The 27,377-nt window shown below is 39.8% G+C and overlaps 1 protein-coding gene across 1 annotated transcript; it reads left to right on the top strand.

Moving 5' to 3' along the window:
• Positions 1 to 394: 394 nt before the first annotated feature.
• On the top strand, positions 395 to 27,377 carry tmem121aa (transmembrane protein 121Aa). The gene is made up of 2 exons (XM_079633477.1): positions 395 to 637; positions 24,979 to 27,377. The coding sequence occupies exon 2, from the start codon at positions 25,438 to 25,440 to the stop codon at positions 26,386 to 26,388; it is 951 nt and encodes a 316-aa protein (XP_079489603.1). The 5' UTR covers positions 395 to 637; positions 24,979 to 25,437; the 3' UTR covers positions 26,389 to 27,377.

Below are 27,377 nucleotides of genomic sequence, written 5' to 3'. Positions count from 1 at the left end.
TTCATAAGCATGCTGGTTCTTTTGATTCCAATTAACTCAGATATAAATATTATATATGATCTGTTCAGTTTTTAAAAATAACTAATTCGAAGTTCCATTCTAAACTTTGCATTTTATTTACTTTGAGTAGATGTATGATATTTAAAGTGCACACAATATTGGTTAGGGTTTCATTTAGCTGTTGCATTGTCCAATAAATGGTAGAGGCATTGGGCTGACGGTCTCCCAACATAAGCAAATTGCCAATAAATTATGTTCTCTGCTGGGAGGGTGAGGGAAGAGACTGAATCACTGATTCAAGAGAGGGAGAGGGAGCGAGAGAGAGTGAGTGAGAGAGAGAGAGAGAGAGAGAGAGAGAGAGAGAGAGAGAGAGAGAGAGAGAGAGAGAGAGAGAGAGAGAGAGAGAGAGAGAGTACCGTGGATCGGACTGACGAGCACCGGCCCGCACGCGCGTGTCTATTTCCTCTCTCAGTGGTGTGGTGCACACGCGTTTCACTAGTTTTGACAAGGGGTTGCATTCTTTTGGAGACGACATCTCTTGTTTTCCATCAGCGCGCGCTTGATGCGGATTAAATCACTCTAGAAACATCAATCTCGTCTCAGAGTGGATCAGCACCGTGGACAGCGGATGCCAGAGGTACAGTCTGCTGAACGGTCTGTTCGGATGAGGGAGGGTTTCCTGTCAAAATCATGAATTACCCGTTGTGCAATGAGCTGTGGCGAGCACATAAGGCGCGTTGTGCTACCTAAATTAATATCAACTTAATTGAACTGACTGCATGAAGGACAATTAGTTAATGGCTGGCTGAGTACATGTGGATAAAAAAGTATTGTGATTTATGTCGGTGCTTCTAATAGGTTCGAGTTTTAGAGCAGTTTCTGTGGCTAAAGTAGCCTATCCGTTCATGAATTACTGAGACAACTAGCACTTTTAGCTAACTAATGGGATTGTGAGATTGCAAAACTATCGGCTAAAGACTGTTAAATGAAAGAAGAAAGCAAAATTCGAGGCTTTGACAGATGATAGTCACTGTTGTATAATAAAGTATAATGTATTTTTTTTTTATCTATTGTAGATTATTTGAGTAGTTTGGGGTGAATCTCGTTAATAGTCAAGTCACATTTATTTATATAGTGCTTTATACAATACAGATTGTTTCATAATCATTACAGATTGGCTATATCACCATATAAGCGTTAAAAAGTAAGATACAAACTGTTTCTCCTCTCATGATGGTGGTTTTGATTCATCTAAGAAGTGACACTTTTGAATCCAATTCACCTAAAGGATTTGTTGACTCTTTTTGGAGATTAAACGAGGCTACTGTGAAATAAGTGAATAATTGAATCGTTCACTCGAATCGTTAACTCAGAATTGCCTTTTATTAAGTTTTATTAGCTATGTCATTACAATAATAAACAAATGTGCACTGTAAAATGTGGTAACCTGCAATTGTTACGTCAAAGAGATATCTTACCTGTAAATTTGTTTTGTTGGTGTAACTTAATATATTTATGTTGATTCAGTAATGTTAAATAAAAATTTAATTAGAATAAAAACGATTAATTTCGATGTTACCATACGAAGCAAATTTTTAGGTTACCATTTGTTCAGTGTAGGCTATAGCCTAGCCTACTGTAAGACTTCAGAAAGAGTTTAAACACACCGTATACAAATGACAAAAATATTTTTTCGTCCTTTATACCTGCTGGGCATGATTTTAATCAATCTATAACAAAGTCTATAAAATTATGTAGCATACTATGCCATTTTTAATATGTTCATCAGTCATTTTTAGCCTGAACAGGACCTTCATCCTTCTTGTAACTAAACTGACTCATTTCGAACTGAACATTCCTCGTTCAGAAGATGTTCACAAATGCGATGCCTCGTTCATTACGTTCGACACCACTATAAATATCGTTTCGAGACCGTTTTTGGAAGAAGAGAAAAACGGTCACGAGAACGATTCGTTAAAAGATTCATTCATAAACGTTCCACGAGGACACACTGGCTAGAAATACTAGTCTCGACTCTCCACACTACATATATTTCTCTAAGTATTTCAAACAATGGTCTTGAGGTTTGCTTCTGTTTTCATTGACTGAATATAATTCTAGCTCCTCGAAGGGTTTAAAGGGGTTTTGCAAACGAATCCTCCATCCGTTTCCATGCACTTACAATGCTGGCTCGAAGCCCGCGGGCATTTTCACGCGCTCTGCAGTGTGTTCTGTGGGAAGCCGCGAGGAGCCTCACGTGACACATAAACAACCTGAGGGATCCTCAAACCCCTTCACCTCTTCTCTTGGCCATGCATGCACTTTTATCGGCAGCCTTGCTTACAAGTTGACTTTTTCAAAGTCAGTGTATTTAGGCACACATCTTAGTTATTAGGCTTTGCTACAAAAACGCAATTGAACATATAGCCTACTGGCCAGGAAACGCATAGGCTTCAACCAAACCGTTGTTTTGGCCAACAAACATTTGTAAATGTTTTGAACTACACATGGAAATAAACGTACATTACACAATCATTAACATTTGTGTAATTGGAATTTTGATTCAAAACCTAGTTTGTGACTTCTCCCCCATCCGATAACTCTATTCCCTTATGAATGTTTGAATTTTGAGGTCTCCTTTTCCTTCTCGCCTGGTTGGTCGATGTTTGTTGACTATACATAATTTCCTTCTGACCACACCACAGTTTCATTATTCATTGTTGAAATCTTTGAGAGTAAGAAATATGTCATCTGAGTAATATTTTGAGTGCTTGAGTATCTGTGCCTGTCACACCGGACAGTTTATATAGTCAGTAAGCCCAAACAAATTAGTAAACTGCTTGAGTGATTTAGAGACATTTATGTGGGAAAGAAATAACTCTTATAAAAAAAGTCAAGACCAAAACAGTTACATTATTTCTAGCAAAGTTAATGTAAAATTGCATTCATAACCCATTTTATATCTGTCATATTTTTTAGATTTAGCTGGAAATTCAACAAGAAAAAACAGTATTGTGGGATGGGATTATTATAATTTTTTCATCAGAAATTGATTGGATTTTGAAAATTGGCCGTTTATAGCCTACCGGAACAGAGCCAGGTGATTGAACGAGCAAGGCTGGAAAGTTATTACATTTTGAAAAAAAGATTAAAAACATAATTTTTCTTTGAAATAATGTGCAAATATGAATTGCTCACAATTAGACCAGAAAAGACAGTACACAGGGTCAGTTTCATGATGACTTTAAGTTACCTCTCACATTGATCTGATTATGGCACACAAAATTGCCAGGCTTTGCTGCAGGCAAATCAGTACTTTATCTCACTTCCTGTGCATAACAACTGAATTGGTTTTTCAGAGTGTCACACCCCCCTCAACTATCCTGTCCGTCCATTATCAGGACATAAGTATGACCGGTACATTCTCCCCCCGGCTACGGAAGTTCCACCTGCAGGTTTCCAATCTCCCTCTGGGTTTCATAAGTGTGACATGACCGCCTCCATTTGCAGGCAGACAGGCATAGCTGCCTCCCTGCCAGTCCAAACCCCCCACTGGCTAATTACTGACACAATGTCAGCATGGACAGCTGGCAAGGCCATTTTGTGAAGTGAAGCATTTGACTGGGGTTAGCTGGATGGAGTCCTTTCCACTGAGTTTTGCATCAGTAGGAGGCCTGGATGCCCACATCAAACACTGCAGCAGTGCCCATGAGACAACATGCTGAATGCACAAGCACAACCCTTCAGCACTGTGGAATGATGGTTAAGATGGACTGGTTGTGCTCATTAGAGATAGTTGGATTACTCTAGACTAGAGTGTGTGTGTGTGTGTTTTAATATGCTGGAAGGACTTTTAAGGGGTAGCTGTCATTCTAGATTGTTCATATGTGATCACATATGCCTCCAGGGCACTGTTATATCAGAATCAGAATTGAGTTCATCTGCCATGTAAACAACTTCTTAGAAGGAGGCGACTTGGTGAGTTGCTCCCTAGGTAACAGTAAACCTACATAATTCCAATGAACACAGTTTATGCAGTGCTGAAGTACAGGAGAGGAATGTTTAATATTCTGCAGTTATGTTCAGAATTTATTGGTGAAGTGCATACTGTTTAAGTTAGATAAGCACATATTTGCCTGATTTCAAAGACAAGGCTTAGGTCTAGTCTCAGACTTGCATGTTTGAGGGAGGGCTGGGCGACATGGCGGAAAAAAATTATCACGATAATTGTTTTATATCAGTTGATATCGATAATTATCACGACAAATGTCAAAACATTATTTCTTTCAAGTTTAAAGGCAGATTTTTACTCCTAAGTGAAAGTTGTAGAAACCAGAGCGTTAATTGTGGTTTAAAACTACTCTTTATTGTCAGAACATATCATGACAAACACTTGCCAAACAGGTGAACTTTTCACAAATCTGAGGTAGAACATTCAAACATTTGTCATTTGTCCTTAACAAAATAAATATCTTTCTTGGAAAATGTAAGTTTCTGCATGTGCTAATGGGGGATATTATTTCAAGTCTTGGGGTCTATATGTAAAGTGGTTTGGGCTGAATTAACTGCAGAAATGTAATACTTAGGGTTAGGGGTTTAGAAAAATCCCCAAACAAAATGTCTAAGAATATCAATACTGTGCTGCTTTACAAGCACCGTAATCAATAGCATTAGTCTGAACCCAAAAAAATCTACTGTGCCCAATTTTAGCAGAGTAATTCATTGTCCCAACTGAACATTAGTTCCCATGACAACCTAGTCATCTATTAGTTCTCTGGCATCATGACAATGGTACAGTAGCCAACATACTTTCACATGACAAATGTTCCAAAGCAAATGGAGTTCTTTTCAGTGTGTGAGATGTCATTTTAGAGCTAGCTTGCGTCTGCCTTTGTGTGTCGTGACTCGTGTGCTGTGTGAATGAACGTATTCTGCTGTGACGGATATATCAGGTCAGGTCCTCTTCCCTGATGCTGGATGACAGTTCATAACACATTCTACCTTAGAAATATCTGACAATGAAATCAACTTGGGAATCCACGTGGCTTTGAAGACTCCTTCCAGACTTTTTTCTTCTATAAAAATTCACCATGACACCAAGTCTTGCCTTACTACGCACTATTGGTCTGCCTTTCAGAGTCACCTAAAATATAGCTATTATAATTTTACACTTGAATGGAGTGTGACTGTGTGGTGTTTCTGTTGATCTACCTGGACAGGAGAGTGCAGCTCTTCTATAACAGCGGCATGAAGGCAGAGACCGGGGAGCCTCAGAGCAGCAACCGCTTAGGAGCGCGTGGGGCCTGAATTGAATCACCTTTCAGAGACGGAGAGGGAAAGATAAAGTGAGTCAGAGAGAGAGACAGAGAGAGGCTGCGAAGATAACATCTATGTGCCACAATGTGTGATTGCACTGGTTACTGCCTCTTTTGTAGCAGATTTGGAGCTCTAAGTCGTTCCATTTGTTGTCTCTCAGTGTAGCAAGCATGAAAATGGTGAGACTTGTGTGGTCATGAGCCTGTTTCTAAGCTTACTGAGATGCATTTCATTCAAGCATACAATTATAGATTGACTTGAGGTTGAGAATTATATTTTTGGGTGAACTATCCCTTTAAATATTTGCTTAGATTCATCAGGCTTCTGATAATTAATCTGTATTGCAGTATATTCCATACACATAACTTCCCCCAATGTGGTTTAATAAAATATGATGCACCTAAAGCATTAAGTCTGTATCCTTAGCCACCTGCTTAGGTAAATATCATGAACATAATTAAAACACTTTTTATTAGACCCTTCGGCAAGAAATGTAAATGTGACCCATAATGCAGTAGAAACCTAAGTTTTTAGCTTAAAGTGAAGTAAATGCCAGAATGATTTTGGATTTTAAAGGTACACTATGTAACTTTTGGCCCTCTAGCGGTTAAAAAGCAAAATGCATGCATTTTGCGGAAGATCATTGTTTTGGCTGTGTTTCGGCTCTACATGTGCTCTACTGTGCGGATGAATATGGTTATCCTACTGATCATAAAACATTCACTAGCACCAGTTTAGGTGGAAAGGATCTTTAGCTTACTAGCTGAAGACGTTACTGTAGCATTACCCATTAATAGATGGTACGTCCTTGAAAATAAATTCCAGCACAGCGCTACAACAACCTTAATGAAATGACCCTTCACGATAGATAATGATCTTCAATAAACCTAGGGTGACCAGATGCGATTGGTTGAAATTCGGGACCGGGGGTGGGGGGGGTGGGGGGGGGGGGGGGTTTAGTGTTCAAAAAAAAATTTGTAAACACCGCGCGCTGGTGACGCCTGCTGGTCAAACGATATAAAATTACTTGTCAAATAAATTAAACATAATGAAACATTAATTTGAGCGATGTGTTCCAGTTCAGCCATGTCCACAAAACGAATGAATGAAAATTAGCTTACAAATACATATCTAAATTCGCGCCTTCGGTATCTTAGAAATAAAAGATAACAAAAAAAGATGCCGCAGCCGCAGCCCGCAGCCAATGAGCCGCCGGCCGGCGGGGGCTGGCTCATATATCATAATACACTGGCTGCTTTTGGCTGCGGCATCTGTTTTTGTTTCTTTTTTTCTAAGATAAAAAGAAACTCAACCTCCACGGACAGTTTTTAATGTTTTATCATACAAGTTCTATTCAAGATTTTGTATATAAGTATAATTTTCGGGACAATTAGGGCCGGATTCGGGATTCGGGACAACAGCTCAGATTTCGGGACTGTCCCGAATTTTTCGGGACATCTGGTCACCCTAAATAAACCCCATCCAATAAATCGCAATAATCTTTGTGTTTTGTTACTATTGATATGAAACAAAGTCTCAGATTTCAAATTACGTCCATTTTCTTACGAAATTCAAAAACATAAATACCGTTTTGGCGCTGTGGCGTGAGATCGCTCTGGCGCAGCTCAGCTCAAGAGAAGCACGTGATCTTCTCTTCCACCTTAATAATACCAGTTACAGAGCTAAATAAACATGAATGAGCATCTAAAAGTGTGTTAAAAGATAGAGTACACCATTTTTCGAAATCGTATCATGTCACATGGAATCGCTCAATCAGTGTTTCAACCGTGAAAAGACGTCAGTAAAACAGCTTGTAAACAATGTCATGTAACGTCACATTTACCTCAGAAAAACCATATCCAGTGACCATAAACTCGTTAGTCAGCTAGAAAAATTAACTCTAGAGAGGAGCATTTTGCTAAATATATGCACCATATTACATACCTGTATTCATTATAATTTTTAATGTTCTTCAATATTTAATGCATGTTTGAATAAATCTGGCAAGTTTTTATGACAGCCACCATTTAAATGTTTATATTTCACGTAACTTTATTATTATAAAAATAAATAAAAGTGTAATTTAAGTGTTTGTATACAAATCAGTACATTTTTACCTTTCATTAGTAGGCTAATGAAGCCTAGGCTGCAAATGACTCCCATAGTTTATAGCATTAGTTAAGAGATTTGTTTTCCTTGAGAAAATTTGGCATGTATTCTACGTGATACCCAAAATAATCAATATTGAATCGAACCGAATCGGAGTCGAAATCGAATCGAATTGCAAGCTTGTAAATCGAAATCGAATCGAATTGTGAAATTTGTGTCAATACCCAGCCCTAGTGAGTAGTCACAACTATGGCACTCTCATAGGCGTTAAAGTAGCCGTAGCAATTTTTCTCTATTTACGCATATAACGAGACAAGCACAGATGAGTGACGTTACTTAATTAAGTGCTTGATTTTACACGAAAAGCGAAAATCCTGCTCAGTTTAAAATATAAGCACTTATAATGTGCATACCTTAGTGAATTAGGGTAGTTTGGAAGAAGGATTATTTAAATTGAGTTAATTTTGAACAAACATTGTGCACCTTTAATAGTGGTCCTAAAAGGTCACATATATTTTCCTCAGTCACTGTGGGCTGTATCGGTTTCTAGTCTTTCAGCTTTACACAATCCTAGTCCCCCGTCTCTCTTTAACGTGTCTAAGCCGTTGTGCTGCAAACACCTTGGGTTGCTCAAAGCTCCAGCTCTTATGTGAACAGAGTAGAGGAGGCACAAGAGTGGAAGAGAAGAGATACTCTTCTCCTTCTTAGTACAGCACTGGGGACAGTTGTGTCACGCTGAGATAAAGAATCTCGTGGACGTGAGAAGACTCCCAATGCCCGGCTTGCTAAAGTTCTGGAGTTTAAAGCCTCCCTGTCATCTCTAACCAGAAAGACATAAATAGTAAGCGCTAGAGCTTTCTGGGTCTCGCCTCATGCCTTTGCCTGATTCTGTGGCTGAGATTCCCATGGGAATGACTGAGACAGTACAACAATGCAGCTGAGAAATTAAAAGATAAATCCTGCCAGTGAGACACGGTCTGCATTCTAATATCTAATATCTATTCCAATATCTCAGAATGAAGTTGTAAGGAAGATTCTCCACTGAATGTGATTTTAGAGCTTGATTCACTATTCTGGACAAGATAAAGCTATTAAAAGAATAGTTTATGGTAAAATAAAAAAATCCTGTCATCATTCACTCATCTTGATGTTGTTTTATGCATGACTTTCTTTATTTTGTGGAACACATTTTATCACAGAATTTTACACATTTTATTATTTATTTCAAAATGAAAATCAATGTCGAGCTCCAAAATATCACACACACACACACACACACACACACACACACACACACACACACACACACACACACACACACACACACACACACACACACACACACACACACACACACACACACACACAACACAAACACAAACACAAACACAAACACACACACACACACACACACACACACACACACACACACACACACACACACACACACACACACACACACACACTTCTTCTTCTTCTTTTTTATATTTTTCAAGGGGATAATCATATTTGGTGGTTGTTGGCATCAAAAAAGTTTGAAAACTCCTGGTTTAGGACACTGTAAAAAAGCTGAACCTGAGATTTTAAATGTGAGAGAGATACATATTAGACTATAGGGCTGACCTGAGAATACTTTGTAACAAGGAAGTGATGTTAGATTTAATTGGGAGTGTCAAAATGAACAATCTGCAAAGGAAAGATGTTAAAGGAAAAGTATCAGAGAGAGGAGTGAGATAAGAACAAAAAGAAGTGTTCTGAGAATTAAATAAAGTTTTACAGTACATCCTTCACTATGAAAGTGGTCTGATCTTTATGTGTCATCTACCTTAGAATAGGAATCAGAAACAAAGTCTTAACACCAAAGAGAGCCCAACCTTTCTTTGAAATCTTTTCTCCTCTCTTTTTTTCTTTTTTTTTTCTCACAGAGTAGTGCACAGCATGAAGACAGCTTATTAAGTGAGGTGCTTGTGATGGGTGTTTCCACTTGCAGTGAAATGAAATGGCAGCATTCGAAGAGACAAATCAATAGGTTAAGGGGTAAATGCTAAGTTGAGGAGAAAAACAGCAGTTTTTTGACAAAAGCTCTCAATGGACTTGAAAACTGTCACTGGAAGCCATTATTTTGTAGGGCTGCATTCAGATTTCCATGTAGGAAGTGTCAAGTACTTTGCGAATAATTGTTGCAATAAGGGAATTTGAATTTTCAGTTTTCTATAAAAAAAAAAACACCTACTGTCAAAACCTTTGTTTTGGTTAAATGGTGTGAAATGTCTTTGTCTGATTTTGTTTTAAGAAAGTGCCTTTGTGATTTAGTTAATTAGCATTGTCTTGTGATTTTGATGCCCAGATTCTTGTCTACATACATCTTCAGTACTTATTCAACTAAATTTGAAGAAATTTAGTGCTGCACTATAAATGCTTTTAGTGTTTGCTATAGTTGTGTGGTTGCTAAAGTCATAAAAGTCTAAAATCTCTATGATATTTTGCTTCCTAGATATGATCCAAGTCTAGGGCTGGGTGTAGTGATTTAGGCTTAAAATAGGCACCATAACTGTAAGGATTTGGTCTATGGGCACCAAATTAATATTGCGAGTTTTGATCACGTCACTTAAAGGGATAGTTCACCCAAAAATGACAATTCTGTCATTAATTTCTCACCGTCATGTCGTTCCAGACTTTTGATCATCTTCAGAACAAAAATGAAGATCTTTTTGATGAAATCTAAAAGCTTTCTGTCCCTGCTTTGACATCTACGCAACTACCACTTTGACTCTTCAAATAGTCCACACAGAGATTGTAAAACTAATCCATATGAATTAAGCGGTTTGGTCCAAATTTTCTGAAGAGACACAATCGCTTTATATGATGAACAGATTTAATTTAGTCATTTATTCACATATTACCTGTCACGGATGAGGTAGGGTTGAAGGGAGGACTCAAGGATGCAGAGAAATATGAGCTTTATTAAAGTAAAGTAAAACAAAACAGAAACAACCCCGTGGGGGAAAACACTATAGACTAGACTTGGTTGGACACACATACGACAGGACTCATCAGACAGGCAGGGTAACAACAGCATGCGACGATGTGCGATAACGATCTGGCAAAGGACAGCAAACACAAGGGGAATAAATGGGACAGCAAACAAGGCAGGTAACGAGGGAGGACAGGTGGGGAAACTGAACCAATAATAAGATAACAAGATGGGCGGGGTCAGACATTAGATTAGCACATGGCAGCATAACGAGACAAGCCATGTGCTCACATCAAACATGAAAATAACACACAAGCACATGACATGAACATGCAACTAAAGAGACACTAGCTGAGTAAGTTGCAGCACAAGACAGAAAACACAAAACACATAAAGGGAGCAGAGAACAAGAGGAACAGGAGAGCACACTCAGAGAAGGGACAGGTGAACACACTCAGCTAAACGAGAATCCAAACAAGGGAGCAGAGAACATGAGGAACAGGTGACAATACTCAGACAAATGAGGACACAACTAGACAAGGGGGTGTGGTACAGGGAAACAAGGAGGCAGGGGCAGAGGAGCACATGGCCAACACAAACAAAGACAAAACCACATGTTTAAGCACAACACAAACATAGATGCATGAAACAAAGACAAAGCTGCCAGGGCAGAACCCTGACAGTACCCCCGCTCTAATGGACGCCTCCAGGCGTCCAAAACCGGCATAGAAGTCCACATAGGCAACAACTGGGGGGGCGGGTAGGGTGTAAACATGAAAGTCCCAAATTGACCAGGGTACACAGGAGGAATGGGGCGGGTGGGAACAGAACCGGGAAAAAAGTTCAAGGCCGACAAAGGAGGTGCCAGCTTAGGGGAACCATAACCAGGAAACACAGAGGGTGGGATGGGAGGAATGGGAACTTGATAGGAGGCACTCTTGATTACAGGAACTGGCCTAACTGGTCTGGACTTCCAACTGGGCTTGACAGACTTGGGGGCAACGACAGAATTGTCAGGCTTGAAGGTCTTGGAAATAGGTTGTGAGACTGACTCAGGAGCGCCCTCCTGGGCTGCGCTGGCGTACACAGGGACTGACTCGGGAGCGCCCTCCTGGGCTGCGCTGGCGTGCACAGGGACTGACTCGGGAGCGCCCTCCTGGGCTGCGCTGGCGTGCACAGGGACTGACTCGGGAGCGCCCTCCTGGGCTGCGCTGGCGTGCACAGGGACTGACTCGGGAACACCCTCTTGGACTGCGCTCTCTGGACCTAGAGCAGCGGACTCTGGAACAGCTTCCTCTGAAGTTGGCTCAGGAACTGCTCTCTCAGCAGCGGGTGCTGGGACTACGTTCACTGGGACGGGCTCGGGGACCGCCCTCACAGCAGCGGGCTCGGGGACCGCCCTCACAGCAGCGGGCTCGGGGACCGCCCTCACAGCAGCGGGCTCGGGGACCGCCCTCACAGCAGCGGGCTCGGGGACCGCCCTCACAGCAGCGGGCTCGGGGACCGCCCTCACAGCAGCGGGCTCGGGGACCGCCCTCACAGCAGCGGGCTCGGGGACCGCCCTCACAGCAGCGGGCTCCAATTCTGTGGTTACGGCAGGTTTGACAGAAATTTCTAGAGACTTGACAAGACTTGTAAGACATTCAGAGAAGGCCTCTGCAGCAATGACAACAGGCATCTTGGAACTGGCCTCTTTGAATATGACAGGACTGGCAGAGATTGTCTCAGAGGGAATGACATTACTAGTCAACGGCTTAGAAATTGATTTTACTGGACCTGGAGCTGGAGAATGGAGAATCGTAGATTGTTCTGCACAGGCCTTTTTCCTCCTCTTTCGGCGGGCAGATACGGTGTGCTGGGCTGCCTCTGTAGGATCTACAGCAAACTCAACCAACCTGGATGCCTGGGAGAAGACGGCGGTTGGTTTGACTGACTCTGGGGTAGCTGTGGTGGACTGGACTTCCCTGTTTCGTCTGGATCTTAGTCTCTTGGTAGAAGCCAGAAGAGGATCATACACTTGACGAGACAGGCGAGGAAGGGCATAGTGATTGTTGAAAGCAGATACAGGTAGACTTGGCATTCCCCACTTACTGCGATTTCTAAGATACCTGGATAAACCCCAGAAATCCAGAACCCTTAGAGAATCCATCTCCCATGCAGGCAGGGGGTCATCCAAGCAGGAATTAAAAATGTCCTTGAGAGTAGCGTCATTATAATCAAGCCCCACAGACATGGTCCAAAAGAATTGGGCAAAACCCCCCACCTCAAAGCCATCCTGGCGAAGAGCAGTGAGACCACAATGACGAGCCATTCTCTCCCGGATGTTAGCAGGTGGCAGGACCTTGATGCTCATTCTGCTGAGTCCTGAACTGGCCAGATCGTTCTGTCACGGATGAGGTAGGGTTGAAGGGAGGACTCAAGGATGCAGAGAAATATGAGCTTTATTAAAGTAAAGTAAAACAAAACAGAAACAACCCCGTGGGGGAAAACACTATAGACTAGACTTGGTTGGACACACATACGACAGGACTCATCAGACAGGCAGGGTAACAACAGCATGCGACGATGTGCGATAACGATCTGGCAAAGGACAGCAAACACAAGGGGAATAAATGGGACAGCAAACAAGGCAGGTAACGAGGGAGGACAGGTGGGGAAACTGAACCAATAATAAGATAACAAGATGGGCGGGGTCAGACATTAGATTAGCACATGGCAGCATAACGAGACAAGCCATGTGCTCACATCAAACATGAAAATAACACACAAGCACATGACATGAACATGCAACTAAAGAGACACTAGCTGAGTAAGTTGCAGCACAAGACAGAAAACACAAAACACATAAAGGGAGCAGAGAACAAGAGGAACAGGAGAGCACACTCAGAGAAGGGACAGGTGAACACACTCAGCTAAACGAGAATCCAAACAAGGGAGCAGAGAACATGAGGAACAGGTGACAATACTCAGACAAATGAGGACACAACTAGACAAGGGGGTGTGGTACAGGGAAACAAGGAGGCAGGGGCAGAGGAGCACATGGCCAACACAAACAAAGACAAAACCACATGTTTAAGCACAACACAAACATAGATGCATGAAACAAAGACAAAGCTGCCAGGGCAGAACCCTGACATTACCATTGATCAGTGAACATAAACAGAAGCTCAACCAAACCTGCTTGACGTGCGAAAACAAACCTTTGTTGGATTACTAATTACTAACACAAGTGTAATAAAATGCATTATATTAACAAAAAGACAAACAAGACTAAATCAGCAAAACTAATAAATGAATACCATGAATGATAAAGGAATAAAGTGCATATGATGCATAAAATACGATTAAGTTGATTGTGGCTAGAGTTGCGTTATCTTATAGAAAGATAAACTATTGTGTCTCTGAAACTAATAAGGTGAAGAACCTTATTGTGCATCAAACAAATAAATGAAAGATTATTTGTTATTAACTAGAATCAGGTGTATGATCTCTAATGTAAATTAGAAAAACATATACTGATACTATACAACAATGCCAAGGTCTCTGGATAGAGGTTTGGTTAAGTGATATTTACGTTCCACGTGGTCGAGTGAGCAGTCCGATGGCGGTGATGTTTTCCTCTGGTTGTAACAATGCATTGGGAAAATGAGCTAGAATCTGTTTCAACAGCCTTGAACACAAAAGCTCTGTGGGATGCTGGTTTCCTGAAGCACTAAAAAATGTCCTAATATCTGGAACAGGCAGATGAGGCCCTGAAGTAGGTGCAAGTTCCTTAACAATCTGGAGCACGCAGACGAATACTTTGAAGTTGAGGTTTGCTCTCCTGAGCTTAACCGTGTTGCAAATGTGTCTGTGTGTCTTCTGCCTCTGGGCCAGACACTCAGAATTTTGTCAATTTGCTTTTGTCTCTTTGGCATTGAGACTCAGGACGTGCTGTAATTGTTTCTGTCTCACCTTTGCTGGTGTATCTGTTACAGTCTCTCCAGATGGGAGACTCTGAATGGTATATCTGCAATTGTCTCACCGGATTAATTTGTTGATGACGATGTTGCACTACAGATAGCCGTCACTGAGAACACTTATTTGTTATTTCCCTTAATAAGTATGAAATTAATGTGTAGTTTAAGTTTTCCGAACATAGGTATGAATGGATTGGATGGCTTATTGTGGCCTCCCTTTGTTTCAGCCACTGCTCTTGCATCCAAAAAGTCCGTAAGAATTTTTATGGTGGTTGGCTTAAACGTTAGGGATTAGTCTCATGATGGGTGCAGGGCAGAAACTGGCTGTGGACCAATGGGAAGTCCTGTCCTTCCCACGATTGAGGTGTCTGTGAGTTGTCCTTGCATCCTTATCTGATGGTGTTGGACATTTGTTTGTGCTAGTCCACCAAAGTCCAATCGAAATGTAGCAAACCTTTCTCCACTGTTGCAGCAAGGGCCCTGGAATGTGCTTGTATCGATTAGAAAACAATACATTTTTATTTGATTGTGATTCATTATAGCTAAACTTCTAAAAAAAGTACATAAAAAAATCTCTCTCCTAAATAATGCTGTTAATTATAGGGCAGTGTATTCTCTGAACTATACTCGTCTTTCTGAACTATTCATAGAGCCAACTCACAGGAGTTTGGAGAGAAATTAAGACTTTTGTTAAGCAAGTATGTATTAAACTAATCAACAGTAACAGCACAAACATTTATAATGTAACAATTGATTTCTGTTTCAATTAAATCCTGTTCATCAGAACTTTCTATTCATCATAGACTCCTGATATTTTTAAATAACGGATTCCAAAAAAAATAACACGCAATGCAACAGTTTTAATCTCTTTTCTTCAGCACCAAATCAGCATATTAGAATGATTTCTGAAGGATCATGTGACACTGAAGCTTTACCATCACAGGAATAAATTATATTTTAAAATACATGAAAATAGAAAACAATTGTGATAATATTAAACAATATTACTGTTTATGCAGTCTTGCTGAGCATAAAAGACTTCTTTAAAAAAACATAAAAAAATCTTACTGAACCCAATCTTTTAAACAGTACTGTAAATTTGAGGGATATTTGGAAGTATTGCTAATTTAGTGACGACAATATTAAAATGTGCCTACTTTCTGTGTGACATGAATGAGTATATCATCAAGTATCCATATGCTGGTTATTGCCTTCTGTGCGACACAAGGTTGTAGAGTCTGGTTTCTTTGCGCACTTCCCACAATCCCTCTGGTCCTGCTGAGAGTGTACAGTATGCTGATGCAGTCTTTATATCCGTCTTCTCATATCACAGCGTGTATACCTTCCCATTCTTCCTCGCTCCAGCAGATGCTGCAAGGTCAACCATCTTCAGGCGCCATGGGGACTGTCAGACGGCTTTGGTTGGCATCCGGGGAGGTCTTACTTTGATTATTTAGGCAGATGACGAGCGGCGTTCGGTGTTTAAACCGCGGAAAGGGATTCAACATGGCATCGCGTCTGCTGTTTCTAGGCTGTTGAGAGAGCTTTGAACATGCAACAGTAGTAAGCAGCACCCCTAAGGGTCCCCCTCACAGAACCAGTCATCACAGATCCTGTTACTGCACACTTCATAGGGATGAAGCTGCTCCGAGTGCAGCCACAGAGACAAGAGGAAGGGAGACAAGTGGAAGTGAGGCATTTAAAGGACAGAATGAACGAGGTCACGGCAAAAAGAGAGAGGCAGAAGTAGTGCTTGAGGCACATCCCAGACAGACGTAATGCACTCTCTTTTACACTCCTCTGTGTTCCAGTGTGCAAAATATTGAAAGCTCAGGCATTGTGCCAAGTCGGAAACTCGTGCCACAGATCTGAGAACAGCTGCGTTCTTTTAAAAAAAAATTATGTATCCGGCTTTTGGTGACAGTTGGCTTTCCTTTGCTTTCTTTCTTTCTTTCATAAGTGTCTTTTCTCTGGCCATGTGCGTGCTTGGTCTTGTTCTTTACATACACAGTAATTTAGCTGATTCATTTAAACTTTGCAGTGTGTACATGCCGGAGGTGTTTTCTCTGAGATTGCAGAATGCCTTCTCAAAAAAATATGAGAAAATAATCACCAGTATATAACGGGAGGAGATCTTATGAGCGCTGTTAAACTAAAGTTGCAATTTTCTGCCATTATCTTTATACCAACAGACTGAGGATTGTTAATGGCCCAAAAAGAAGGTGACTATAAATAATAGGCCAGTGGTACGAATTAAAACTTAATATGCTTTTACTGTATTATTGTATTTACTACTGAGGCAAAGTATAAAATGTTTAGGTATATAGCACCATAAAACAACATGACCAAAGTGTTTCACATTAGACGTAGTGCAAAATAAATAAATAAAATAAATAATAAAACTGTTGTGCAACAATAAAATAACAGGATACAATAAAAAAGGTAATACAACAAGTAGGAAGCCTGAGGAAAAAAAAGTATTAAGAGATGGTGTATCAAATGTAGATATTGTGAGGGAAATTGGTATTACAGTATTACAAAGCCTTAGTGCCGGTATTGAAAAGGATTTATGGTTTTTAATCGTGACTATGGAACAGTTAATAACAACTGAGAGGAGGATCTAAGAGTTCTTAGTGAAGAACAAAGACAAAGAAGATCCAAAATATAAATAAGGGCAAGTCCACATGCAAATACTAAAATCTTAAATCAATTCTGTATTTTACTGGTAACTAATGAAGTGAGGCTAAGATTTATTTCAACAAACGAAGACCAATTCACACTGCACTGACAGATGGCAATAGATTCTTTGTTGGGTTTTGTCGGATCAGTGTGTTACCCTTGTCGGCGACTGTTGGAGCATGATTTAGCCGATTCAACATGTTGAATCAGCTTGTGTCTGGTCGTGGATTGTCTTAGAAGTGATTTACTGTAATCTGGTGACTGTCTATGTTGGTTGGCGTCAGTTTGTGTAGTGTGAAATGGCCTTGAAGTGTTACTAAAACCAAGCCTATTACTAAGGATAACAGTCTCTAAATGATGTTGTGGTCTGGTCATTTTGACCTGGAGAGATTTTTCTTTTTCACCAAAATGCTAATACTGACTTTGCTTTTGATTTCCCAAAATTTTTAAATGTACTTTTAATGCCCTTTTAAATAGCTTGTAAATCTCTTGTTATGCTATGTTTTTGACATTTTTCACTCAAAAACTAAGCGTATGCTCAATGAAGAAGCCTATGATCAATCAGTTCCAACAAGAGATACAAAACCGCTAATTCAAAGAAAACAAGTTGACAAAAAGATTTAATCCAGCATTTGGTGATAATATAGCATAATGAGAGGTTTAAAAGACCGGCCATTTTTGACCGGGAACACACAATTCACACAATTTTCAGGACAGCACAAGAGTTAAAAGTGAGAGGTTTTGAGCTTACAAAGCCTCTCAGCTGGGGAAAAAAATGAGCCCTTACTACAGAATATATTTTGTAAATTAAAATTTTATTCAGGATCAAAGATAACCCCTACATTTTTTACCTATTTTAGAAATACATACCTAGCTCATCAGGGGAGAGAGAGACACAGCCTACTTAAAATTTTGAGGTGAAAATGGGAGAAGGACAACGTAATGTTAATAAAAATCCCATTCATTTCATGCCTCAGAATGTGTATTTATTGTTTGTAATTTCACTACTGTAACTGTAACAACATACAATGTTATCAAAGTCGGAACCACCACTTCTCCTCCCTGAACGTGCCGATGTAATTACAATCATTCGGGAAAACTGTACTAAGGTCTGAGTGGATAGAGAAGGGGATGGGGGCAAAATTCACAGCCAGATACTTTTGCCTCCATTGCTAAAAAAAAACAAAAAGAAAGAAGCAAAAAAAAAAACATTGCCGAAGACTCTAGCCTCCCTTGGTATATCAACAAATCAATGTAGAGATTTAAATTACATGATATTAGTTTGAACTTCTGCTGATAATGTACCAATAACTTAATTATGTAAAGTAGAGATATTGAATATTTGATCACCAACAAATTTACCAAGCTACCATTCGAACAGCAGCAACAAATTAAAAATGAAGGAAGACCCCATGCTGAAATTGGACATATAGGCGACAGCAATCTGCTTCAATAAACAGTCGAAATATGCTCCTTTAACACGGATATTTAAAAGGATAGAAGGTCCCGAAAAGTGAAAAGAAATGACCCCCCAAAAGCCATTTTAAAGCAGTTAAGGGGGAAAAATCCTGAAGAGGGGATCCCCACTGCTACAATTTAGTGTGCCGCCTCTATTTTGAAAACCCACCAGCCACCACTGCTTTGATGTGATTTGATTTTGATAGATAGTATGCACAAACATTACAGTGTTGCAGCTTATAGTGCAAATGTTGTTCCATACGACTAAAAACCGTGTAAACATCAAATGGAAGATGAACTGACGTTTCACTAAAATAGCCAAACCCACAGAGGGGACTTTGCCTCCTCTTTGTCTTAAAGGATGGGTCTTGGCCTGTCTCTGAGCAGAAACAAGATAGCATTATGAGTCTGTGTAGCTGAGCTCAGACTGCTCTTGCTGATATAGCTCCACGGGGAGTTTTTGCTCATTGCGGCTGCCAGGCTGGATGAACATGTTGATATGATTACTGGAGAGGCCTTCAGGCCGTCAAGCTCTCTATCTGATTCTGCTGAGCTCTGTTTCCTCCCCTCCGGTCCTGTCTGTTCCTGACTGACCTACTCACAGAGTCCATTCACAGTGGCAATGATACATACACGGTCACATGGGAAAAAATTACAGAGGAAACCAATGTCAAGAACGTGCCTAGGACATATTTCATCCTCAAAATCAGAAATTTTATTTTACTTAAAATTTAACTTTTTTTTTTACATTGTGCCAGCAGGGTTTTCTATGGACGCTTGTTTCCGGCACGGAATATAAAATTAAAAAAAGGCAATAACTGTGACTTTTTATCTCACAATTCAACTTTTTTTTCTCTCTCAGAATTGCGTGATACGAACGTGCAATTCTAACTTTGTAACATGCAAGTGCGAGTATGTATCACACAATTCTGTTGTAAACTCGCAATACAAGACAATGGATTTTATAACTCACAGTTGTGAGTTTATATCTTGCAATTCTGAGAAAATATGTCAGAATTGCAAGAAATAAACTCGCAATTGCAATGGGATAAAAAAAAAATCTGAATTGCAATTTTATATCTCGCAATTTTCACTTAATTTCTCACAATTGCGAGTTTATATCCCGCAATCCGGACTTTATAATTTGCATTTGCGAGTGTATATCTCAAAGTTATGAGAGGGGAATTTTTTTACAAAAATTTTAATGTAAAATAACAAATTATAATGTTGACAGATAAAGAGACAAAACAGATAAAATGTCAGTTTAATTGAAAATAAATACAGTCTTTACATGAAAATATTCCTATAAATAGCTTAAATAACTGTGCCATTGATGCTGTTATTTGGGCTCTTGGACAACATTCACAGCTGTTAATTGACTGAACAAAACTTAATTAAATAAAAAAACACAACTACAGTATATTGAACTACAGTAGGCTATATAAAAAAATGAATACAGCATACAGATGCAAAATTGGGGAGGGAATAAATTGGGGAGGGAAATGCACATAATTGTCTCAAAAATAGTGTTAGAAAATTTAAATAAAAAGCAAAAATAATAGGCCTTATTTTCTTATTGCAAAAATAATATCTTAGTTTTGTTTTGATGTGAAATGTGACCTGGATTTGTTTTTTGTTTGTGTAAGATTTTCCCAACTAGAGCAGAATGCTTGCTCATTCATTACCTTACAAAGCCCCTCTCAGATTTTCAGACACTCGCCGTTTTAATTAAGTGAATGAGGGGGAGGAATGCAGTGGAAAGAGGGAGAGAGGTCAATCAATGAGTAGGAGAGTTGAAAGAGAGTATGAAACAGCTCTGGAGAGGACTCCAAAGAGATGGAGGAGGATGAGAGACCTGGCTCATGAGGGTTGGGGGATGAAGGACCACATAAAGGTGGGCAGAGAGGCGAGGAGATACAAGGACAACCTCAGTTTGTATATGACAGAAGTCACATTCTCATGAAATCTAGAAGAATTAACTGTTGATTCTTTTTTTGTGTGTAAGAAATACTCAGTGTTAAATCAATTTCTGTTAGAATAATTGATGGTTGAATCACTTTCTATAAGAATAACTGACCATTGAATTGATTCATATAATGATTAGTCGAATCTCTTTTTATACTCGCAGTGAAGATGTGCCATATTCACCGAAAACACAGATCATGCGCTGGTAATGTTCAGACAGCAGTCTGTGTTTATGTTTTGCAACACCAGGCCATATATCCATTCTGTGTTTCCACAGAAAATGCTTTAAAACTACGGTTTGTCTGATCTCAGAGTCTTTTGCTGTAATAACACCAAGATGAAAAGAGGGAAAGAGCACGAAATCCTCTACTTCAAGTTGAAGCACAGAGGGTCTTTTTTTTTTTTTTTTTCATTATACTGAGCAGAAATAAGAGTCACACTCATTATTGTTTTCTTTTATTGGGGGTCTGGGGTATTGGTCTGATGAATGCCTGTTACCACAGCAACACAGCAACCTATAAGCATGTGTGTACATACTGACAGTGTTTGCAGGAAGACAGACAAAGGTAGATCGATGAATAAAGTTCCAAACGACTCAAGGTTTAATAATAATTCCAAAGAGGCAGGCAGCAAACACTTTCAAAATAACGGTGACCGAATAGAAAGTGTCTGTTAAGGTACAGATATAGGCTAAAGCAAACACAGTTTAGTCAAACAGCTAAAACACAGAACTCATAATGCGGTGACCATAGTAACTAAGGAGTGGTGGGAACACAACAAAGGAAGGCATGACCTGAAGAAATACAAACTAAAAGTCCTTGAACTGAACATAATGGTGACACACACTTTTTACAAACGCATACATACATGTATTCAGCAGCCCCTCACTAATTGCCGAGCTGCCAGTGAATGTGTGACAGAGCCACAGGCTTCTGGCTTTTAAATAAACTATTTTGTTTTTCTATTTGTTAAGTATGCATGAGAAATTAAACATTCAAAATCATTTATAAACTTTCTCTCGAAAATATCTTTCGGGAAAGTTTGTTGTGTGCTCATTGAAAATTAATAAAGTGTCTCCGGCGCCGCGCAATGCGGAATGCAAATCACCCCGTGTTTAAACTGTTTAGTAAGCTTTGTCCATACTTTCTCTGCTAAGCTTGTTTGGAAGTCTCTAGATCTGTGTCAGCCAGGAAAAACGGATGTGTAAATAACCAGAGAGGGTGCCAGACAGCTCAGTTTAAAATGTGATGCGCCTGCCATAATGTTTTATATTTAATTTAATTGTATTATATATAGTATATATGTGTGTGTGTGTGTGTGTGTGTGTGTGTGTGTGTGTGTGTGTGTGTGTGTGTGTGTGTGTGTGTGTGTGTGTGTGTGTGTGTGTGTGTGTGTGTGTGTGTGTGTGTGTGTGTGTGTGTGTGTGTGTGTGTGTGTGTGTGTGTGTAAGTATGTTTATATATTGCATTTGGAAGCACTACCTGTAATGCTTTGCCTTATTGGCTCTCGTGAGTGTCTAGGGTTTGTCTGCTTCATATTCCTCATGTGTGTATTGATTGGCCTGATGAGCTCGCTCTCTACTACTCCAGACACTTATTTGCTCCCATGTGTTTTGCCACTTTAATTAAACTCTTGATTTAATGCTCTCACTCCATTTCTCTCTTCACTCACAGTACAGTACATTGGGGGAGGAATGTGTGTGCGTGTGCTTGTGTGTCTAGAACTATTTCAGAACCAGCTATGGAAATGCAAGATCCTCTACCAAAAGCCATGAACTACTGTACCATGAGATGACGTTAAATAGTTGTTTTTATGCTTGTGTTTAGAAACCTATGGAGGACTGTTTTCCACCTTTGAGTAAAACTTAATATCCACAACTTATATATCTTATAATTTGACTTTATATTTCGCAATTGTGTGACTGTTTCTCATAATTGTGACTTTGATTCTTTCTCACAGATGAAACTTTTTTCTTATAACTGCGACTTTATATCTCCCAATTCGACTTTATATTTCACAGCTTTACTTATCTCAAAATGACCTTTTTTTAGTCGTAGGCAGAAACAGACTTCCTTAGAAACCAAATCTTATAAAGGATAAAAACTCAATTAAACCAAGCCAAATAGAAAAGTATTTAAAACATTGGCTTAAATTACAACATAATGGAGCAAATTGGAATATTATCTGACTCTAAATTTACAATAAAAGAGACACGATACTTAACACTAACAATAGAAAAGTCATGAAAATATGGATTGACTATTTGGATATAGACTTGCCATACAGATACATGGCTTTAAAAATCGAATACAGTGTTGATACATCTCTCAAAGTAGTCAGAAACCGATTTACACACTTTCTCTATTTTGCAAACCATCACAAAGATTTCTGTTCGAAATCTACAATAAATATACTTTCATGTGAAAGTGCAGAAAATACTGCAAGGTATGTGAGATCTGTCATAAAATAAGACAGACAACCCAAGGAAAACAAATACCTAATATCTGGACACATATAAAATATAGAATGTCATATTCAAAGAAGCTTAACATTGATACTTTTTTCATATCTGTGAGTACATGTACCGTAATATTATTTGAGCCATCCTTCTTTGTTATTCAAGATTCATTGGAGACAGGGCTGTAAATAATGGGGTGGAGAGCGGGAACTATTCTCAGGGTTCACCGATCACAACAATTATACTCTAGTTAGTAGGATTGATGAAGTATCTGGTAATTAATTCAGAGTATTTTATGTCAAAATACATAATTAAAACATTAATCCAGAAATCATGCTTTGTGTGATGTATTTAAAGTCTCAATCTGTGGTTCTCTCCACCCTCTCCAAAATAAATAGTTCAATCTTCCGCTCAGCTGCGCGTTCTGAAACTGAACAGATGAGAGTTCAGAAGGTCAAAGAGTCACGTTGTCAGAAAAGAAAATCTGTGCACTAGAATAGAATAGAAAGGAAGTAGAAGGAGGCCGAAAGCAGTGTAGAGGCACAATGCATAACCAAATTTTCTTCTGAGGAGTTTAAAAGAGCAGTCATATTAAAAGAACAGATGTCATTGGAAAAAAGATGTCATTAGAAAAGTAGAATGACAGATGTCATTCTACTTTGTTATATTTTTATATTGGTGGGATCAAAAAATGAAACTTGATTTAAACTGTCACGTTATGTGTAACAAGGGAATTTTTCTGAGTACGTGCACTTGGCCATCTAAAGCTAAATGCATTCAAGATGAAAGATAAATGTATGGGTAAAAATTACAACAGCAGATACACAATAGAAGAAATACTGCCACATGTACTCTATATTTTTTTCTGTGGATCCATGTATTTCTCTCAGTGTACGGATTTATGTGCATGATTTTTATCTCTTTGAGATAGAAATCAATCACTTGAGAAGACATATGAGCAAATAGTCTGTGTTTGCTTCCAAATATACCAAACACGAGCGGCGTTGACGTGAACTAACTAGCAATAGGGGATTGAGAAGGACCGCTGTGTAAGTAGTGTGCAAAACAAATGTTACTGTGATTGGAATTTCATACACAAGACACTAGATCAACGCTAATCCCTTGTTTAAATGTATGTGTTGTTCCCTAATATTCCATCTGAAGAGGAAATCTTGTCACAGTAACATCCAGATGTGACCGTGAGTTGAGTCTTAATAAGAACACAGTGCATTCAGAAGAGTTGCTTTATCTTAAAACAGTTGCTTGCCAGCATTTGTGATGCAGTTTATTTTAACACTTCGTGTCTCCCATGCATACTGAAACTTGCAAAGAATCAGTTGAAATTTTTGGGGGGATTATTGTCATTCACATCAGGCCACCTCACACCAAGATATCAGAGTGAGTGCACACCCTCTGCCTGTTGCACCTCCAATAATATCTCGCTTTCCAGAAATCCGAGGGTTCCCTGCTGCGTTATACTCATCATCACTTATTATCACTCTCTCAATAGAAACCGTTGCTATGGAAGCTGGTGACTCAGAGCTCATAGGAATATTAGGGAATGATATTCTAGTAGCTGACACTTTCATACCTAAATATGGATAATGCAGCATAGCGAGTTCGAGCTTATAGAACTCATACAAAAAGGAGGAATTTTCAATTAAAAGTATTCAAAAGTGTTCAATCACGGTAAGAACTTGAGGAATGAGGTCAGATGTTAAGGAAGAAACATACATTGAGATCATAATTCAGGCTATATTGCATCCGCCAACCCGCTCTATGTACTGTAAGTGACTTACTTTTACACACAGAAACACATTCCTTTTTGGATATTTAAACATGACAAATTCAGTGCCCTTCAAAACAGCTAAATCCTTTTCAACATAAAAGGCTTTAGAGAAATGTGAAACAAACCCAAGGACTCATGGGATGGTTAGTTACACCTGATTGTGCTAAATTACCACAGTGACCCCTAGTGTTTTGTTTTAAAGCTTCATCAGTTGGAACGAGGTCAAAAACATCCTCTGAAGTGAACACATTTTTCTTTCTTTAATTAACAGATGCTTCAAGCCGGCAGAGCAGAAAGAGAGCTGTGACCTCCCCTTCCGTCTTCACGACTGACGATACTCCTGTGCACCCTTGGCTCCGATGCAGGAGTAAGTGACGACAGGAGAACGGCACAGTGTCCAGCAATGCTGTTTATATGGGTCAGCTGACACAGACAAGCAGGCCCATGTCGGTAGGAAATCGACACAATCTGCCTCAGCAGTGGATACACATACAGATTTATACAATACGGTCACATTGAATCAAATTGATATTGATACTAAATTAGTGTGGAGGCCATGTAAGGCTCGAAAATGCGGTAAAGAGTGGTCTTTGGACTGTGTGGAGCTTTGCAAAACGGGCTCCTCAGTCACCAGCATCGATGGACAACAGTTTGCACACCATGAACTAACCTTGCTACTTTTTGAAGGATACGATTTGTTCGTTTTTTACTTCGATAAACAGATAGCACCATGGTTCTACCGCCACCCGACAAGCGGCATGTGTGTTTAACCACCATTGTGATCATGACCAGCATGGCCTTCATGGATGCCTACCTTGTGGAGCAGAACCAGGGCCCACGCAAAATCGGCGTCTGCATCATCGTCCTGGTCGGAGATATTTGCTTTCTTATAGTGCTGCGTTATGTGGCGGTGTGGGTGGGTGCTGAGGTGAGGACTGCGAAGCGTGGCTACGCCATGATCCTCTGGTTCCTTTACATCTTCGTTCTGGAAATCAAGCTCTACTTCGTCTTCCAGAACTACAAGGCTGACCGTAAAAGTCTGGAGACGGTAGCTAGGAAAGCATTGACTTTGTTGCTATCGGTTTGCGTACCCGGACTGTACCTCGTCCTGGTCGCACTCGACAGCATGGAGTACGTAAGAACCTTCCGGAAGAAGGAGGACATGCGGGGTCGACTCTTCTGGGTGGCTCTTGACCTTCTGGATGTCCTGGACATCCAGGCTAACCTTTGGGAGCCACAGCGGACAGGTCTGCCAATCTGGGCCGAGGGTCTGATGTTCTTCTACTGCTACATCCTGCTGCTCATCCTGCCTTGCGTTTCTCTGAGCGAGATCAGCGTGCAGGGCGAGCACGTGTCGCCTCAGAAGATGATGCTCTACCCGGTCCTCAGCTTGGTGACCATCAACATAGTCACCATCCTCATCCGAGGTGTCAACATGGTTTTGTTCCAAGACAGCCGAGTCTCGACCATCTTCATCGGGAAGAATGTCGTTGCCATCGCCACTAAGGCCTGCACCTTCCTGGAGTACCGACGACAAGTTAAGGAGTTTCCCCCGCAAGATCCTGCTGGGATTGCAATGGAGATACAGCACAACTCTGTGCCACACAATCAAACTTTACCAAACGCAACGACCACCCTTCCAGAGGAGCCCTCACCGGCCCGTGAGGTCATTGACACGTGACCAGAGCTGACCAAAATGTCTAGACTTTAGTGTTAGGGGGAAAGAAGAAAATCTTAGTTAGTTCAGACCAGGAAAAGATTAAATATCTTTCTTCTGGTCATTTTACTACTGAGCAAGGAGTTCAGCCCTAAGTTTACTATTTGAAAGAATATTTTGTAAAGTGCTACTCATCTAGGCTAAGTGTTCAAATGCCATTGATGCTCAGATGCACAAATGGCAGCTCACAAGATCTTGATTTTAACCAGATTTTGTCATTTCAAGCAGCTGTTTTGTAATGTTAGATATGGGATGTTTTTAAAGAGATTTGTGTGGTGGTGGCTCATCTTGCTCCACACATGGAATCTGCACTGATTTCTGTAGCATCTGAATGCTTGTTATTTTCAAAGTTCTTCAAAATGACCCTGCCCCTTGTGTGTTCATTTCTAAAATATTTTGAAAATGCTTTAAGCAATCAATCAAAATCCAATACTCTCAGCTCACCGTGTTTAAATCAATTTCACACAATTCTGCCGATTTTCCCTTGTAAATCTGTGCATAAAATCTGAAGAAATTCCCGTCTGGGCTTGCTGGTGAGTGAAAAATGAGAAACGAAAGCTTCAGAAGTTAAGTCCACTCGTCTTACCACAATCTGTAAACAGATCTGAGGCAAGATGTGAACTTCAAGTGAACTTCAAATTAGGTTTTCAAGATGTGATTTGAAGATGAAAATGATTTTTTGCGTGTTAAGATGTGAGCATGTTTTAAAGCAAAACAACTCTCACGGAATTTTCAGCCTTTATAAGTTTTGTATGTGTGGGTGGATAGAATGGAAGAGAGGATGGAAGAGAGTTCATTAGAAAAAAACAGATAATATTGGATGATACTACATTAATTAATATACAATTCAGTCATGTTTTTAAAGAGGATCATTGTATTATTATTATCATCTCGTTTATTTTAGCTGTGACATTTTAAATGTTGCAAAGTGTAATAAAAAGTCCATAATCTTG

The sequence above is a fragment of the Phoxinus phoxinus genome, assembly GCF_949152265.1.
Source record: "Phoxinus phoxinus genome assembly, chromosome: 13".
Taxonomy (NCBI): domain Eukaryota; kingdom Metazoa; phylum Chordata; class Actinopteri; order Cypriniformes; family Leuciscidae; genus Phoxinus; species Phoxinus phoxinus.
The sequence above is the reverse complement of the archived record's forward strand: the minus strand, read 5'-3'. Positions and strand labels throughout refer to the sequence as shown.

Coding starts and splice junctions, on each gene's coding strand:
- tmem121aa (XM_079633477.1), top strand. CDS start 25,438: ATGGTTCTACCGCCACCCGACAAGCGGCATGTGTGTTTAACCACCATT.